At 44.7% G+C, this 17,825-nt stretch overlaps 1 protein-coding gene across 2 annotated transcripts in view; it reads right to left on the bottom strand.

Annotated features, from left to right (window-relative positions):
- LOC137327517 (1,4-alpha-glucan-branching enzyme-like) overlaps positions 1–17,825 on the bottom strand; it is a 426,685-nt gene that overhangs the window by 172,943 nt on the left and 235,917 nt on the right. For both annotated transcript variants that reach the window (XM_067993414.1, XM_067993415.1), the window contains exons 9-10: positions 16,400–16,527; positions 2,994–3,092 (exon numbers count right to left, since the gene is read on the bottom strand). In XM_067993414.1, coding sequence (XP_067849515.1) covers positions 2,994–3,092; positions 16,400–16,527 — 227 coding nt within the window. The remainder of the gene's footprint in view (positions 1–2,993; positions 3,093–16,399; positions 16,528–17,825) is intronic.

The following is a 17,825-nucleotide window of genomic DNA, read 5'->3' as shown; positions in this document are numbered from 1 at the left end:
TCCTTATTTACTCTATCAAAACCCTTCATGATTTTGAACACCTCTATCAAATCTCCTCTTAACTTTCTCTGTTCTAAGGAGAACAATCCCAGCTTCTCCGGTCTATCCACATAACTGAAGTCCCTCATCCCTGGAACCATTCTAGTAAATCTCCTCTGCACCCTCTCTAAGGCCTTGACATCCTTCCTAAAGTGCGGTGCCCAGAATTGGACACAATACTTCAGCAACTCGCCAAGGCTTCTTCGACAGCACCTCCCAAACCCGCGACCTCTACCACCTAGAAGGACAAGAGCAGCAGGCACATGGGAACAACACCACCTGCACGTTCCCCTCCAAGTCACACACCATCCCGACTTGGAAATATATCGCCGTTCCTTCATTGTCGCTGGGTCAAAATCCTGGAACTCCCTTCCTAACAGCACTGTGGGAGAACCGTCACCACACGGACTGCAGCGGTTCAAGAAGGCGGCTCACCACCACCTTCTCAAGGGCAATTAGGGATGGGCAATAAATGCCGGCCTCGCCAGCGACGCCCACATCCCGTGAACGAATAAAAAAAAAATCTGGGGCCTAACCAGTGTTATCTCATTGGAACTTACAAAATTCTTCCAGGGCTCGACAGGGTAGATGCAGGGAGGATGTTTCCCCTGGCTGGGGAGTCTAGAACCAGGGGTCAGTCTCAGAATAAGGGGTCGGCCATTTAGGAGTGAGATGAGGAGAAATTTCTTCACTCAGAGGGTGGTGAATCTTTGGAATTCTCTACTCCAGAGGGCTGTGGAGACTCAGTCATTGAGTACATTCAAAACAGAGATCGATGGATTTCTAGATATTAAAGGCATCAAGGGATCTGGGGATAGTGCAGGAAAATGGCGTAGAGGTAGAAGATCAGCCACGATCTTGTTGAATGGCGAAGCAGGCTCGAGGGGTCGGATGGCCTACTCCTGCTCCTATTTTTTGTGTTCTTAAACACGATTTGCCTTTAACAAATCCACGCTGGCTTTCCCTAATCAATCCACACTTGTCCAAGTGACTGTTAATTTTGTCCCAGATTATCGCTTCTAAAAGATTTCCCACCACCGAGGTTAAACTGACTGGACTGCAGTTGCTGGGTTTATCCTTACTTCCTTTTTTGAACAAGGCCTACTCCTACTCCTGCTCCTTTCACCACCTCAGGACGTCCCAAAACGCTTCATAGCCAATGAAGGACTTGTTTTTTTGAAGGGTGCTCACTGTTGTAATGTAGGAAAGGCAGCAGCCAATTGTGCGCACAGCCAGGTGATGATGACCAGAGAGTCTGTTTTACTGATGTTGGATAAATATTGGCTAAGATGCCGGGGCGAACTCCCCTGCTCCTCTTCAAAATAGTGGCCACAGGACCTTTCACATCCACCTGAGGGGGCAGACGGGGCCTCGATTTAACATCTCACCCCAAAGACCGCACCTCCCACAGTGCAGCACATCCCTCAGTACTGCTCTGGGATTGTCAGCCTGGATTATGAGTTCAAGTCCCTTGAGTGGGACTTCTGACTCAGAGGCGAGAGTGGTACCAGTGAGTTACTGCTGATACTCAGTAGTCATTCAGTAATCCCCACTAAATTATAAATTCTTCACTAGCTTTATTTCAATGTGGTGTAATAGGCTGCTCACGGCGCTGGTTTTCTTCCTCCTGCTAACAGTGTAGTTTCACATCACATTCGGTTTCAAAACCTGTGGGTTGCTTGTTTTGTCCAGTATAATTTTTTTTTTTTTAATTCTCCCCCCTCTCTGCTCCCCTCCCATTCCTTCCCCTCCCCTGGTGCCTTTCCCTCTCTTCCTCCTCTCCCTCTCCTCTCTTCAATTATCCTCCCTAAACCCACTTGACCTATAAACAATACTTGGGACTCTCTCAGGTGCTGGTTGGCCCACTGTGCACCCCTGGTGATTGCGGCCTTTCCCTGTGAGCAAACAGGCTCTGCCATTTCTCCAGCAACACCAGCCCGAGTGATCTTCTGCATCTCCCGTCGTGTGTTTCTATTTCTATCACACGTCAATAAAACTGATTCAAGACGCAGCACTGATAACCGAGGCCCAGCGGTAATTACTGGCACTGATAACCGAGGCCCAGCGGTAATTACTGGCACTGATAACCGAGGCCCAGCGGTAATTACTGGCACTGATAACCGAGGCCCAGCGGTAATTACTGGCACTGATAACCGAGGCCCAGCGGTAATTACTGGCACTGATAACCGAGGCCCAGCGGTAATTACTGGCACTGATAACCGAGGCCCAGCGGTAATTACTGGCACTGATAACCGAGGCCCAGCGGTAATTACTGGCACTGATAACCGAGGCCCAGCGGTAATTACTGGCACTGATAACCGAGGCCCAGCGGTAATTACTGGCACTGATAACCGAGGCCCAGCGGTAATTACTGGCACTGATAACCGAGGCCCAGCGGTAATTACTGGCACTGATAACCGAGGCCCAGCGGTAATTACTGGCACTGATAACCGAGGCCCAGCGGTAATTACTGGCACTGATAACCGAGGCCCAGCGGTAATTACTGGCACTGATAACCGAGGCCCAGCGGTAATTACTGGCACTGATAACCGAGGCCCAGCGGTAATTACTGGCACTGATAACTGAGGCCCAGCGGTAATTACAGGCACTGATAACCGAGGCCCAGCGGTAATTACCAGCGGTGATAACCGAGGCCCAGCGGTAATTACCAGCGGTGATAACCGAGGCCCAGCGGTAATTACCAGCGGTGATAACCGAGGCCCAGCGGTAATTACCAGCGGTGATTGCCAAGGCCCAGCGGTGACCATGATCTGCGAGTCACCTGTCAGGGTTCCTGCCTGACTCTAGGAATTACGACCACACCAATCAAGTCATGACATAGATATGAGGCACCTTATGGATAAAACACAAGGTTAAAGGTCAGATACTTTGAAAGTAAAGAGTTGAGAAAGGACTGGATTACAGTTCCATTCCCTGCAGGCAGGAGCTCTCACCTGGATCCACTTGTCTGGAACAGCCATAGCTAAGCGGAAATCAAATCCGGCACCTCCTTCGATCACAGGCCGACACAGCGTGGGCATTCCCGATACATCCTGAAAAATACATTTCATTTTAGTACAGCAGTACATGGTGTGGTTTAATATCCTTTACCACAATGCACTTTTCCATAGAAACAACCCTGCATTTCAAGTCCTCAGGATGTCCCAAAGCCCCTCACAGCCAACGCAGGCAAGCACAGCAGCCAATTTGCACATAGCAAGGACCCACAAACAGCAATGAGATAAATCGCCAGTTAATCTGTTTTGGTGATTGAGGAACAGATGTTGGCCAAGGCACCAGAACTCCCCAGCTCTTCTTCGAATAGATCCATCCTCTGCGTTCTGTAACTCCAGCTCACTGAGGCACACAGAGCCTTGGTTTAACATCTCATCCGAGGGGCGGGATATCAGACAGCGCAGCACTCCCTCAGTGCTGTGCTGAAATGTCAGCCTAGATTATAAGATCAAGTCTCAGGAGAGGGACTTGAACCCACGACCTTCTGACTCAGAGCTAAGAGTGCTGACACTTGTCTTTAAATTGTGTGTCACCTTATCTCAGAAATTACAAAGTACATCAATTGCAATTCGAAGTACAATGACTTTTGTCGCTTTGTGCAAGTATGACAGCCATTCCATTCCATGCCCTGCAAAATCCCACACACGGTAACAAACTGAATGACCATCAAAATCTACTGTCCTAGTGGCTGAGGGAAATCAGTAAAACATTTTAATACATAGAAAAGTTCTTTTGGGAGAAGGAGCATTTGGAAAGAAAATGTTGGAGAATATAATCGAATCGAGGGGTTTCGCTATGGATACCACATAACAGAAGAACTAAACTAGTTATTTGAGCTCTAAGGGAATCAAGGGATATGGGGATCGGGCAGGAAAATGGCGTCGAAGATCAGCCATGATCTTACTGAATGGCGGAGCAGGCTCGAAGGGTCGTATGGCCTGCTCCTGCTCCTATTTCTTATGTTCTTATGTAAACCCAGCTGAGTTACAGACCGAGAAAAGTCACTTGTTTTACGTTATGTTGCGTATATTCAACTTTTTTTTTTAAAAAGTAAAGAATATTTGTATTGTTCGAGAGGTTCTGAATCCATCAAGTGCTTCATTATTGCTTACCCATTAACCAATCACAATCACAAGTTGGATAGATACTTGAAGGGGAAAAATTTGCAGGGCTATGGGACTAATTGGATAGCTCTTTCAAAGAGCCAGCACAGGCACGATGGGCCCAGTGGCCTCCTTGTGCGCTGTATGATTCTATGATAAGTCAGTGGATGGGCTATAATTACCTGCTGAGACATAACTGTAAAATAACAGGCGATTCCCCCTCCCAATATCCCTTCCTTTGGCTCTGCACCCATTTTTTTGATTACACCTCAGTGAAGCTCCTTGTGAAATTTTTTTTTACAATATAAATGCAAATTACTGTTGTTGAGAGGGAGAAGGTGGGACGAGGTGTTCCACAGGGATCGGTGCTGGGACCACTGTTGTTCACCATCTACATAAACGATTTGGACTCGGGAACCGAAAGTACAATTTCAAAATTTGCGGATAACAGCAAATTGGGGGGTGTAGTTAATACCGTGAAGGACTGCGACAAAGTACAGGAAGACATTAATAAACGTGCAGAATGGGCGTGTAATTGGCAAATTAATTTCATTATAGGTAAGTGTGAGGTGGTACATTTTGGTAGGAAGAATGAGGAGGCCACATACCGTTTGGATAATAAGAGTCTAAATGGGGTAGAAGAGCAAAGTGATCTCTGGGTACAGATACACATCACTAAAAGTAGTGACATAGGTTAATAAGGCCGTAAAAAAGGCAAACCAAGCACTGGGGATCATTTCTAGAGGGACAGAATTGAAAAGCAGAGAAGTGATGTTAAACTTGTATAGAGGGAGTACTGTGAACAGTTCTGGTCTCCATATTATAAAAAGGATATAGAGGCACTGGACAAGGTCCATGAAAGATTTACTGGGATGATACAGAACTGGCAGGTTATACCTATCACGAAGGATTGAACAGGCTGGGGCTTTTTTCTCCAAAAAAAGGCAGACTGAGGGGTGACCTGATAGGGGTCTTTAAGATTATGAAAGGGTTTGATAGGGTAGACGTAGAGATGTTTCCACTTGCAGGGGAGACCAGAACTAATGGCCATAAATATAAGATAGTCACTAATAAATCCAAAAGGGAATTCAGGAGAAACTTCTTTACCCAGAGAGTGGTGAGAATGTGGAACTCGCTCCCACAAGGAGTAGTTGAGGTGAATAGTGTAGATACATTTAAGGGGAAGCTGGATAAACACATGAGGGAAAAAAAATAGAAGGATATGTTGATAGGGTTAGATGAAGACGGGTGGGAGGAGGCTCATGTAACCAGCATGGACCTGTTGGGCCGAATGGCCTGTTTCTGTGCTGTACATTCTATGTAATTCTATGTAAACTGCAGGCAACAGGGGGCAGTATTGCACAGTCGATACGACCTCACTAGGCTGAGGGGCAAATTTTCTGCCTTATAGCATTAATACTAGTTTAACAGTAACCCTGCTTTAACATAGAATAAAAAAAATTGTTCCCTTTCTACACTGGCTTCAGTCTTGCTTGTATTATCCACAGTATCAACCGCTGAGATTACTCAAGTATTAGTGGCTACTGAGGCCAATTAATTAGCATCGAGGAAAGAAACACTCCCACCTTCCAGCCCTCACCACCCCGTGACCAATCTGCTGCACCTTAAGCAACAAGGGAATTAAAAACATGGCGCGTCATGGAAGAATTCCAGTGTGACACAGAAGGACACAGCACTCCGTCGGGATTTCTTCCGGGAGGAGATAACGTGCAGCTGATGGTTAGAGGGGCTTTCTGTGTATCGCTGGCATTACATGCATGATAGAGCACAGCGCTGCACTATTGGGAATCCAACCCGTGCTTTTAGGAAATTGATGCTCTGCCAGGTCAGGACAGTAACCATTTGCATTTCCATTTTACTGGACATTCAATGGTCTACCTAGCATCACAGCAGGGTACTCACATTGGCTCTTGCTCATCTTTTACATCCTCCTGAGGGGGCAGACGGGGCCTCGGTTTAATGTCTCGTCCGGAAGGCAGCACCTCCGACAGTGCAGCACTCCCTCAGTACTGCACTTAAGTGTCAGCCTGGATTATGTGCTTGAGGAGTGGACTTGAACCTTTTATCCATTTCGGATACAAGTTTGTCATTGCTTCTCAGTAGTAAGATCATGAAAAGGCTTTTTAATTGTCAGTGTGGCTCAGTTGTTACACTCTGATGTCTGAGCCAGAGATTCTGACCCACACGTCCCATTCCAGGACTTGAGTTCACAGCAAGGGAGTTCTCCCCGGTGTCCTGTCCAATATTTATCCCTCAACCAAAATGACCAAAGCAGATTATCTGGTCATTGATCGCATTGATATTTGTGGGACCTTGCTGTGTACAAATTGGCTGCTGCATTTGCCTTTAAAAATACTTCATTGGCTGTGAAGAGCTTTGGGACATCTGGAGGATGTGAAATGTGCTCTGTAAATGCAAATTCTTTCTGCCTTCTTAATTCCCCGTGGAAAAATCATGGGTTTTTGCTTACACTTTTATTAAATTCAATGATTTACTTACATAAAGGAACAGGAGCGGGCCATTCAGCCTCTCGAGCCTGTTCCAGCCATTCAATTAGATCACAGCTAATCTGTCCTTAAAAAGATAGCAGGTAGTCACAGCAGAAATCTGATTCCTGGAGAGACATGCGGCCTAGGGCAGGTATCAGCAGAACGCTTTCTCCAAGAAATGTAACGTGCAATTTCACAAACCTTCTCAAAGCCTTGCACTATTGATGGAGGCAAGTCTCTTTCTTAAAGCACAAAATCAAAAGCAAGATATAAACTGCACTGCAGGACACTGGCAAAGGAAATGTGCAAAATCAAAACTCCAGATTATTTTGCTTAAATAATTTACTGTTTCTCCCCCCGATCTTGTGCTGGCTCTCATTACCCCTCCACCCTCCTCCTCGCTCCCTGAGAAGTACTATTTATACAAATTAAGAGTACCAGCAGGAAGCTCTTGTGCAAAGCATCTCCACATATAAATCTCCCATTCGTCTCATTTCATTATTGCCTCTTCATTCTTTATCATTAGACTGCTTTACTTCACCTTTCTTTTCTTAAAATCAAGCGCAGAAATGGCCTGCTGTGCATTGCAGCGATTTGCTGTTTTTATTAATCATTTTATTAATCATTAATTTTTTATCTTCTATTTGTCAAAATAAAAAATCATTCTTTACATTGCAGAATTTAACACTAGTGCTGTAAAGCAGCCTTACTAAATAAGATCAGGATTAGGAACGCTCAACAAACATTTTAGGGAAGTGGGGTGGAGAGAAGGGAAAAAAAAGAGACGTGAGGCCTTTGGAACACAGGGTCACGAGCAAGTTCAGCTGTGCACAATCCAAGCTGACATTCCCACTGCACTGTCGGAGGTGCTGTCTTCCGGATGAGACGTTAAACCGAGGCCCCGTCTGCCCTCTCAGGTGCACATGAAAGAATCCCATGGCCACTATTTCGAAGAAGAGCAGGGGAGTTCTCCCCGGTGTCTTGGCCCAATATTTTTCCCTCAACTAAAAAAAAGATTATCTGGTCATTATCTCATTCCTGTTTGTGGGACCCCTGTTGCGCGCAAATTGCTTTTCCTAAATTACTACAGCGACTGTACTGCTCAAGTACTTAATTGGCTGTAAAGCGCTTTGGTAGGTCCTCAGGTTGTGAAAGACGCTATATAAGTGCAAGTCTTTAACTTCTTTTTTCTCTCTCGAGCCTGTTCTGCCATTCAATTAGATTATGGTTGATCTGCATCTCAACTCCATTTACCCGCCTTTGCTCCCTATCCCTTGAAATTAAGACTTGAGACTGCGGAAACTGCCAGAGAGTAGCACCAGTAACTGGTAAGCAATTTGCATTAAACAGACACAGCTCTGTTCCATTGTGTTGCTGTTGCCTATCCAGATCAAAACAAGTATCTACTGTATACAGTCAGTTATAAGCTTAGAAATTTTGGCCGGCTCTGGGGTTATCATCATCCACATCCAACATTACACCTGGAAGGTCGACCAAGTGACATACCTGACTGTTTCATCCTGTAATCTAATCATTATTGCACTCTTAAGAAATATGTTCTAAAAAGGTATTTAACTCCTGATGAATAGATTCCAACTGTTCGTAAAAAAAAAACCTCACGTGCGAGTTCCGTATCATTTCGCTTCTGTGTATTATACTATAAATAAATCTGACTGGTTTTAAACTACGTGACTACGTGATCTGTCAGCGTGGTATTTTCCGACTTTTGGAACGTAGGAACAGGAGGAGGCCATTCAGCCCCTTGAGCCTGCTCTGCCATTCAATTAGATCTTGGCTGATCTGTACATTGACTCCATCTACCTGCCTTGGTTCCGTTAATACTTTTGATGAACAAAAATCTACCAATCTTAGTTGTGAAATTTTCAATTGACCCCCAGCGTCAACAGCTTTTTGGGGGAGAGAGTTCCAGATTTCCACTCCCCTTTGTGTGAAGAAGTGCTTCCTGACATCACCCCTGAACGGCCTGGCTCTAATTTTGAGGTTATGCCCCCTTGTTCTGGACTCCCCCCACCAGAGGAAATAGTTTCTCTCTATCTACCCTATCAAATCCTTTAATCATCTTAAATATCTCAATTAGATTACCCCTTAATCTTCTATACTCGAGGGAATACAAGCCTGGTCTCTGCAACCTGTCCTCATAATTTAACCCGTTTAGCCCTGGTAACATTCTGGTGAATCTGTGCTGCACCCCCTCCAAGGCCAAAATATCCTTCCTGAGGTGCAATGCCCTGAACTGAACACAATATTCTAAATGGGTCTAACCAGAGCTTTATATAACTGTAACATAACTTCCACCCCATTGTACTCCAGCCCCCTTGAGATAAAGATCAACATTTCATTGGTCTTTCCAGTTATTTTTTCTACCTGTCCACTAGTTTTCAGTGATTACTGTACTTGGACCCCGAAATCTCTCTGCTCCTCCACAGTTCCTGGCTTCTCACCATTTAGAAAATACTCTGATCTATCTTTCTTGGATACAAAGTGGATGACCTCACACCTCCCCACATTGAAATCCATCTGCCACAGTTCCACCTACTAGGAGCGGTCAGTAGCCGGACGGGCCGGGCGAGGGCAGTGGCCTGACTATTATGCATCTTTTTAAACTTGCAAACTCCAAAATCCGGTGCCATCTTTTAGAACCATAGAAAAGATACAGCACAGAAGGGGGCCATTCGGCCCATCGTGTCCACGCCGGCTCAAAGAACAACCAGGTGCCCATTCTAATCCCACCTCCAGCACCCGGTCTGTAGCCCTGCAGCTTACAGCACTTTCGGTGCAGGTTCAGGTACTTTTTAAAAGAGTTGAGGGTCCCTGCCTCTACCACCAATTCAGGCAGCGAATTCCATACACCCACCACCCTCTGGGAAAAAAGTTTTTCCTCATGTACCCTCTAATCCTTCCGCCAATCAGCTTAAATCTATGTCCTCTAGTTCTTGAACTCTCCGCTAGGGGAAACAGGTACTTCCTGTCTACAACATCTGGGCCCCTCATAATTTTGTACACCTCAATCAAGTCCCCCCAGCCTCCTCTGCTCCAAGGAAAACAACCCCAGCTTATCCAATCTCTCCTCGTAGCTGCAATTTTCAAGCCCTGGCAACATTCTTGTAAATCTTCTCTGCACTCTCTCCACAGCAATTACATCCTTCCTGTAATGTGGTGACCAGAACTGTGCACAATACTCCAGCTGCGGCCTTACCAGCGTTTTATACAGTTCCATCATTACATCCCTGCTTTTGTATTCTATACCTCGGCTAATAACGGAGAGCATTCCGTATGCCTTCTTCACAACCTTATCTACCTGTACTGCCACCTTCAAGGACCTGTGCACATGCACTCCAAGGTCTCTCACTTCCTCTACCCCTCTCAATATATTCCTGTTTACTGCGTATTCCCTTTTACTGTTTGCCCTCCCTAAGTGCATTACCTCACACTTCTCCGGGTTGAGCTCCATTTGCCACTTTTCCACCCACTCCACCAACCCATTGATATCTTCTTGGAGTCTACAGCCATCCTCATCACTAACAATTACACGGCCAATTTTTGTGTTATCTGCAAATTTGCCAATCATGCCCCCTACATTCAAGTCCAAATCAATAATATATACCACAAACAGCAAGGGACCCAACACTGAGCCCTGTGGCACACCATTGGAAACGGATTTCCATTCGCAAAGACATCCATTGATTTTTACCCTTGGTTTCCTGTTACTGAGCCAATTTTGGATCCAATTCGCCACATTTCTCTGTATCTCATGGGCTTTTACCTTTCTGACCAATCTGCCATGTGGGACCTTGTCAAATGCCTTACTAAAATCCATGTAGACAACATCCACTGCACTACCCTCATCAATCCTCCTTGTCACTTCCTCAAAGAATTCAATTAGATTTGTAAGGCTTGACCTTCCCTGAACAAATCCATGCTGACTATCCCTGATTAAACCATGCCTTTCCAAGTGACAGTTTATCCTATCTCTCAGTATTAATTCTAATAGTTTGCCCACCACCGAGGTAAGACTGACCGGCCTATAATTGTTCGGTCTTTCCCTCTTACCCTTTTTAAACAATGGTACTACTTTTGCAGTCTTCCAGTCCTCCGGTACCTCCCCTGTATCTAGTGAGGATTGGAAAATGATCCTCAGAGCATCCGCTATTTCCTCCCTGGCTTCCTTCAATAGCCTCGGAAACAATCCATCCGGCCCTGGTGACTTATCAACTTTCAAGGATTCCAGTCCCTCTAGTATTTCCTCTCTCGTTATGTTTACCTTATCCAATATTTCACACCTCTCCTCTTTAACTACTACGTCCAGATCATCCCTTTCCTTTGTGAATACAGAGTCAAAATATTCATTTAAAACCCTACCCACATCCTCTGCTTCTACACACAAGTTACCCTTATCATCCCTGACAGGTCCCACCTTTTCCTTAGCTATTCTCTTGTTCTTACAAGTGATCAATCACGTTTGTAACGTGTGAATCAGTAAGAGATCTTCATAGCAGTCTGCCTCAGTCCTGCTCCCTCAATGTTTCACATTGGTCAGTGCCCTTGCCTGTAGATGCAGTCTGCTGATGCTAGCAGAAGTTGTTCAAAGACTTGGTTTTAAACTTGCCCATTATACAATGTTAGATCAGTCACAGTACCGGCAACTACTGCAGAAGTGGCAGCAGGAGGGCTTGAACCAGGCATATTCCTGAACCAGAAAACCATAACCGCGGCAGCTGGCCATTGGTCAAGACCAACTCGTGCGTAATCACATTTTTCTTCAGTGCAATGATTCAGCTCTGTTTGTTACTATCAATGAGGCATTAACTCTTACATTACGGTAATTCAGGGAAACTTCTCTTTCCATGGGACAAGCACTTCGGCAATTTGTCACGACTCACACCCTGGGCACAATTCTAATACTACAGCAACGGAACTACTCAAAACATCTGGAATGACCTTATTATTGCAAATTTTAACTCTCAACTACTGAAACATACAATTTTACATGAATACCAAAAAGTTTAAATGCTTCTCCAGCACTTTCCCCCTTTTCTCTTTCACTCCTTTTTACTGCAAGTTTTAATATTAATATAAAGGAAAGGTGAAGTAAAGTTTTTTTTAAAAAACTTTTTCTCCCAACATCCATTTAGGAAGCGGGAACAACTTTAAAAAAAAACTTCAAAAAAATGAGTTCCAAAGGCCTTTGTTTGCCAGTCAAACAGTGAAGACCTGACAACTTGGGTGTAAATTTCAAAGTTTGCAGATGACACAAAGCTTAGAAACGTAGTAAACAATGTGGAGGACACAGACAGACTGGTGAAATGGGCAGACACATGGCAGATGAAATTTAACGCAGAGAAGTGTGAAGTGATACATTTTGGTAGGAAGAATGAGGAGAGGCAAAATAAACTAAATGGTATAATTTTAAAGGGAGTGCTGGAACAGAGAGACCGGGAGGTGTTTGTACACAAGGAGGCAGGACAAGTTGAGGAGGCTGTTAAAAAAGCACACGGGATCTTGGGCATACAGTACAGAAGCAAGGAAGTTATACTAAATCTTTATAAATCACTGGTTAGGCCGCAGCTGGAGTATTGTGCCCAATTCTGGGCACCACACTTTAGAAAGGGCGTCAAGGCCTTGGAGAGGGTGCAGAGGAGATTCATTCGAATGGTACCAGGGATGCAGAACTTCAGTTAACTGGAGAAGCTGGGATATTTCTCCTTAGAGCAGAGTAGGTTAAGGGGAGATTTAATAGAGGAAATCAAAATGATGAGGTGTTTTGACAGAGCAGAGAAGGAGAAACTGTTTCCACTGGCAGGAGGCTCGGTAACCAAAACACACAGTTTTAAAATAATTGGCAAAAAAGCCAGGAGGACTTGAGGAAACTTTTTTTTTTAACGCAGCGAGTTGTTATGATCTGGAATGCACTGCCTGAAAGAGTGGTGGAAGCAGATTCAATAATAACTTTGAAAAGAGAATTGGATAAATACGTAAAAAGGGGAAAACTGCAGGGCTTTAGGGAAAGAGCAGGGGGAGTGGGACTAATTGAATAGCTCTTTCAAAGAGCCAGCACAGGCATGATGGGTCGAATGGCCTCCTTCTGTGCTGTATGATTCTATGACATGGCCCTGTGACAGAAGCTACCCTGTCAATCCTCGATATGCTTGTCCCACATGAAACAGGAAATAGAATCACAGAATCATAGAAAGGTTACAGCACGGAAGGAGGCCATTCGGCCCATTGAGTTCACGCCGGCTCCATGCACGACCAATCCAGCTATTCCCACTCCCCCACCCTATCCCAGTAGCCCTGCACATTTTTTCATTTCAAGTACTTATCCAGTTCCCTTTTGAAGGCCATGATTGAATCTGCCTCCACCACCCCCTCGGGCAGTGCATTCCAGATCCTAACCACTCGCTGTGTAAAAATGTTTTTCCTCATGTCACCTTTGGTTCTTTTGTCAATCACCTTAAATCTATGCCCTCTGGTTCTTGATCCTTCTGCAATGGGAACAGTTTCTCTCTATCCACTCTGTCTAGACCCTTCATGATTTTGAATACCTCGATCAAATCTCCTTTCAACCTTCTCTGTTTCAAGGAGAACAATCCCAGCTTCTCCAGTCTATCCACGTAATTTAAGTCCCTCATCCCTGGAATCATTCTAGTAAATCTCCTCTGCACCCTCTCTAAGGCCTTCACATCCTTCCTAAAGTGCGGTGCCCAGAACTGGACACAATACTCCAGTTGTGGTCGATCCAGTGTTTTATAAAGGTTCATCATGACTTCCATACTTTTGTACTCTATGCCTCTATTTATAAAGCCCAGGATCCCGTATGCTTTATTAACCGCGTTCTCAATCTGCCCTGCCACGTTCAACGATTTGTGCACATATACCCCCAGATCTCTCTGTTCCTGTACCCCTTTTAGAATTGTACCCTCTAGTTTATATTGCCTCTCCTCATTTTTCCTACTGAAATGCATCACCTCGCATTTTTCCGCATTAAACTTCATCTGCCACATGTCCGCCCATGCCACCAGCCTGTCTATATCCTCTTGAAGTCCATCACTATCCGCCTCACTGTTTACTACCCTTCCAAGTTTTGTGTCATCTGCAAATTTTGAAATTGTGCCCTGTACACCCAAGTCCAAGTCATTAATATATATCAAGAAAAGCAGTGGTCCCAGCACCGACCCCTGGGGAACACCACTGTACATCTCCCTCCAGTCCGAAAAACAACCGCTCACCACTTCTCTCTGTTTCCTGTCATTTAGCCAATTCTGCATCCATTTTGCTATTGCCCCCTTTATTCCACAATCTTAATAGCAAGCCTTCCACGTGGCACTTTATCAAAGGCTTTTTAAAAGTCCATATACACATCAACTGCAATGCCCTCATCTACCCTCGCTGTTACCTCACCGAAAAACTCTATCAGGTTAGTTAAATACGATTTGCCTTTAACAAATCCGAGCTGGCTTTCCCTGATCAATCCACACTCGTCCAAGTGACTGTTAATTCTGTCCTGGATTATCGTTTCTAAAAGTTTCCCCACCACCGAGGTTAAACTGACTGGCCTTTAGTTGCTGGGTTAATCCTTACACACTTTTTTTTTTAAGCAGGTGATCTGCAGTGCACAAAGGGTTAATTCGGCCACCCGCTGAGAATTGTGGGTAAACGCACTGCCTGCTTACATTAGATCAGAATGTTTCCTCCAGCATTAGGAGACGGATATAGGACTTTATAGAGAGGGGGCGCTGATAAATTATGTTTGGATCCGTCATTTAGCCCAAAGGTAGGCGAGAGAGTGATTTATTCTGCACGTGGCAGCATTATCTCCATGGGATCATACTCCTATTTTGGAGTTGGTATCACAATTGAAACACACACGTAAAATGGGAAAATAAAAACGCTTCACACTGATGTCACCTCATTCCGAGCACTGATACACAGTTTGCGTGAAAAGAATGTCTAAGTCTACTCTGCTGAACGACAGTGACCAGTTTCATGGTCCAGTCCCCACCTCCCCACCACTTAAAACGTCCACCTTTAAAACGGGCAGTCTCTTATATCGGCCAAAAAGCGAAAACCATTAACAATTTGCATTAATGTCAATTTCAAAGTTGCCGGTTGTAGCGTCTTTAGTGCTCCGTCACCAAGTGAACAGATTCATCTCTCTGCTGCATGTGGGATCTTGCTGTGTGCAAAGCGGCTGCCGTATTTGCCTGCATAACAATAGTCACAGCACCATGAAAGTTGCCGGAATGTTGGAAAAACACAACTGGGTCTCCAATGTTCTTCAGGGAATCTGGAACCCTCTCCCCAATCTGGCCTACATGTGACTCCAGTCCCACGCTAAGGGGATTGACTCACTGCTGTCAAGGCAATAAGGGATGGGCAATAATTACTGTCTTGCAAGCATCACCCACATCCCCAGAACTAATAATAGAGAAAAAAAAAACAGTAATTTAGTGACTGTGAATTGCCTCACACAAAGTGCAATGTGAATGCAACAACAACTTGCATTTCTATAGCACCTTTAATGTAGTAAAACTTCCCAAGGTGCTTCACAGGAGCGTTATTAGACAAAATCTGACACCGAGCCACATAAGGAGATATTAGGACAGGTGACCAAAAGCTTGGTCAAAGAGGTAGGTTTGAAGGAGTGTCTTAAAAATTTCTCTTCACCTCCCCTCTGATTATTTTACCAATTACCTTAAATCTGTCCCCTCTGGTTACCCATCCTTCTGTCAGTGGAAACAGTTTCACCTTATTTATTCTTCAAAAGCCATTCATATTTTTGAACACTTCTATTAAATCTCCAATTAATCTTCTCTGCTCTAAGGAGAACAATCCCAGCTTCTCCAGGCTCTCCATATTGGTTTCACTGCTTAATCCTTCATTGGCAGAGAGATAGGAGGGGGGGGGTGTGGGGGGGTGGGGGGGTGGGGAGGGAAGAAAGTGAAGAAGCTTTGGACGAGAACTGAGCTGTCACAGTAAGATTCAGGAACAGTGCTCAGCAGGGAAAAAAATATCACGGCCTCGAGCTGGTCCAAAAAATTGAAGGTACATCGTTCATACCAAGAATTAATAAACCGCTGAGCACCATTTAGAGGTGATTAAATGGAAACGAAATAGTCAGCTATATAACGAAAGGAGCAACCTCACAACTACGTTTTGCTTCCATGCTTGTAATTAATAACTAGGAGCGTCTGGATTAGACACTGGTCTTTCACCTCTGTGCCATGGATTCAAATGGAGTCCAGACTGAAGATCGTCTGTCAGTTGCCTGTGAGGTGGGTCTTACTCCCGTTCTTAGCAGACATGGGCCCACAGTACAAAACCCCACCCATCACTAAAGTTGCAATTTATCTCAGAGAAGCCACGGGGTGCCTGGTGTGGGAGATGAATAGTAGCCATGAAGCAGAGAAGAGGGAGCTTTACTATATCCCGTGCTTTCTCCTTCGTCACCTGACGAAGGAGAAAGCCTCCGAAAGCTTGTGATTTTTCAAATAAAACAGTTGGACTATAACCTGGTGTTGTAAGATTCCTTGCTTGAAATGTGAAAGTGTCCCATTCCCCAGTGCAAACATTCCTCATCTTGAAGTTCACACCTTCACAAAAGAAGCTAACATGGCATTAAGTACAAGAAACATCTCAAATCAAAATAAATGTGCTTAACTCTGTAGCAATGAACAAAAATACAGTGTTACCAAACAGGCAGTCACACATTACCTCTGCTATGGTGATGAAGTCTGGGTAGAAGGTATGAAGCAGATGGTTTGACAGTATCAGATAGACCAAGGAATCCTCATTAACCTGAAGCCCAAAATATTCACTGTAATCTCCAGAAAAACTGACACCTGCAGAAAGACGGAAATTGTGGGACAGATGTTTTTAAAAAGGTGTTACACAGCCCAGTGCTCCAGTACGTGACTGAAACATAGATTCTACTACAAAAGACGTCCTTCACCTCATTTTTTTTTCCGGTATAAAAAGATGTCCCCCATTCAATTCTCAGTCTGTGCTGTAATTGATGATCTGAGTCAAGTAGCAATTGAGAATTTGGCTGGCAGCTTGGCTCTTTGCACATTTTGCCCTCTGAGTCACACGGGGTTGATACCCCACTACGAGAGCTGAGCACATAGTCTAATCCGATGTTTCAGTACAGTGAGGGCTGAGATGATCAAGGTGTTTAAAAACGTTAAAAGGATTCGATAGGGTAGACACAGAGAAACTAATTCCTCCGGTGGGGGAATCAAGAGCAAGGGGGCATAACCTTAAAATTAGAGCTTGGCCTTTCTGGGATGAAATCAGGAAGTACTTTTTCACAGAAAGGGTGGTAGAAATCTAGAACTCTCTCCCAGAGATGGCTGTGGATGCTGGGGGTTAATTGGAGTTTTCAAGAATGAGATCTATAGATTTTTTTGTTAGATGAGTCCTCAGCTGGAATTTTGCCTCCAATCCTGGGTTGAAAGGCCTCCCTGACGGTATGCCTTTTGTGTGCAGCACCCCCAGCTAATGCAGCAGAGACCTGGTACCTGATGGCTTCATACTGCAAGGGTAGAAGCCCTTAACCCAAACAGCCAACTCCACTTGTCTGATTCCTCGGTAGTTTGGCGACTCTTCAGCGACGAGTTACCGCCAAAGATACTGGAAATGAACAAATAAAAAGCTACCCTCTGCACTACAAAGGTCAGGTTCTGCACAGAATTAGATTCTAAAGGAAAGAAAGACTTGTATTTTTATAGCACCTTTCATGACCTCAGGACGTCCCAAAGCACTTTACAGCCAATTAAGTACTTTTTGAGGTGCCATCGTAATGTAGGAAATATGACAGCCAATCTGCGTCCAGCAAGATCCCACAAACAGCAATGTGATAAATGAACAGATAATTTGTTTTGTTTTTTTTGAGTGATGTTAATTGAGGGATAAATATTGGCCCAGGACACCTGGGAGAACTCCCCTGCTCTGCTTCGAAATAATGCCGTGAGATCTCTGACATCCACCCGAAGGGGTAGACGGGGGCCTTGGTTTAATGTCCCATCTGATAGATGGCACTCTTACAGTGCAGCACTCCCTCAGAGGCGAGAGTGCTACCACTGAGCCACGACCGACACCGTAATCTGATAATACTAAACAGCAGAACGTGGCAACTAAA

Source organism: Heptranchias perlo, chromosome 11, assembly GCF_035084215.1.
Source record: "Heptranchias perlo isolate sHepPer1 chromosome 11, sHepPer1.hap1, whole genome shotgun sequence".
Classification (NCBI taxonomy): domain Eukaryota; kingdom Metazoa; phylum Chordata; class Chondrichthyes; order Hexanchiformes; family Hexanchidae; genus Heptranchias; species Heptranchias perlo.
This window is presented reverse-complemented; position numbering and strand designations above follow the sequence as displayed.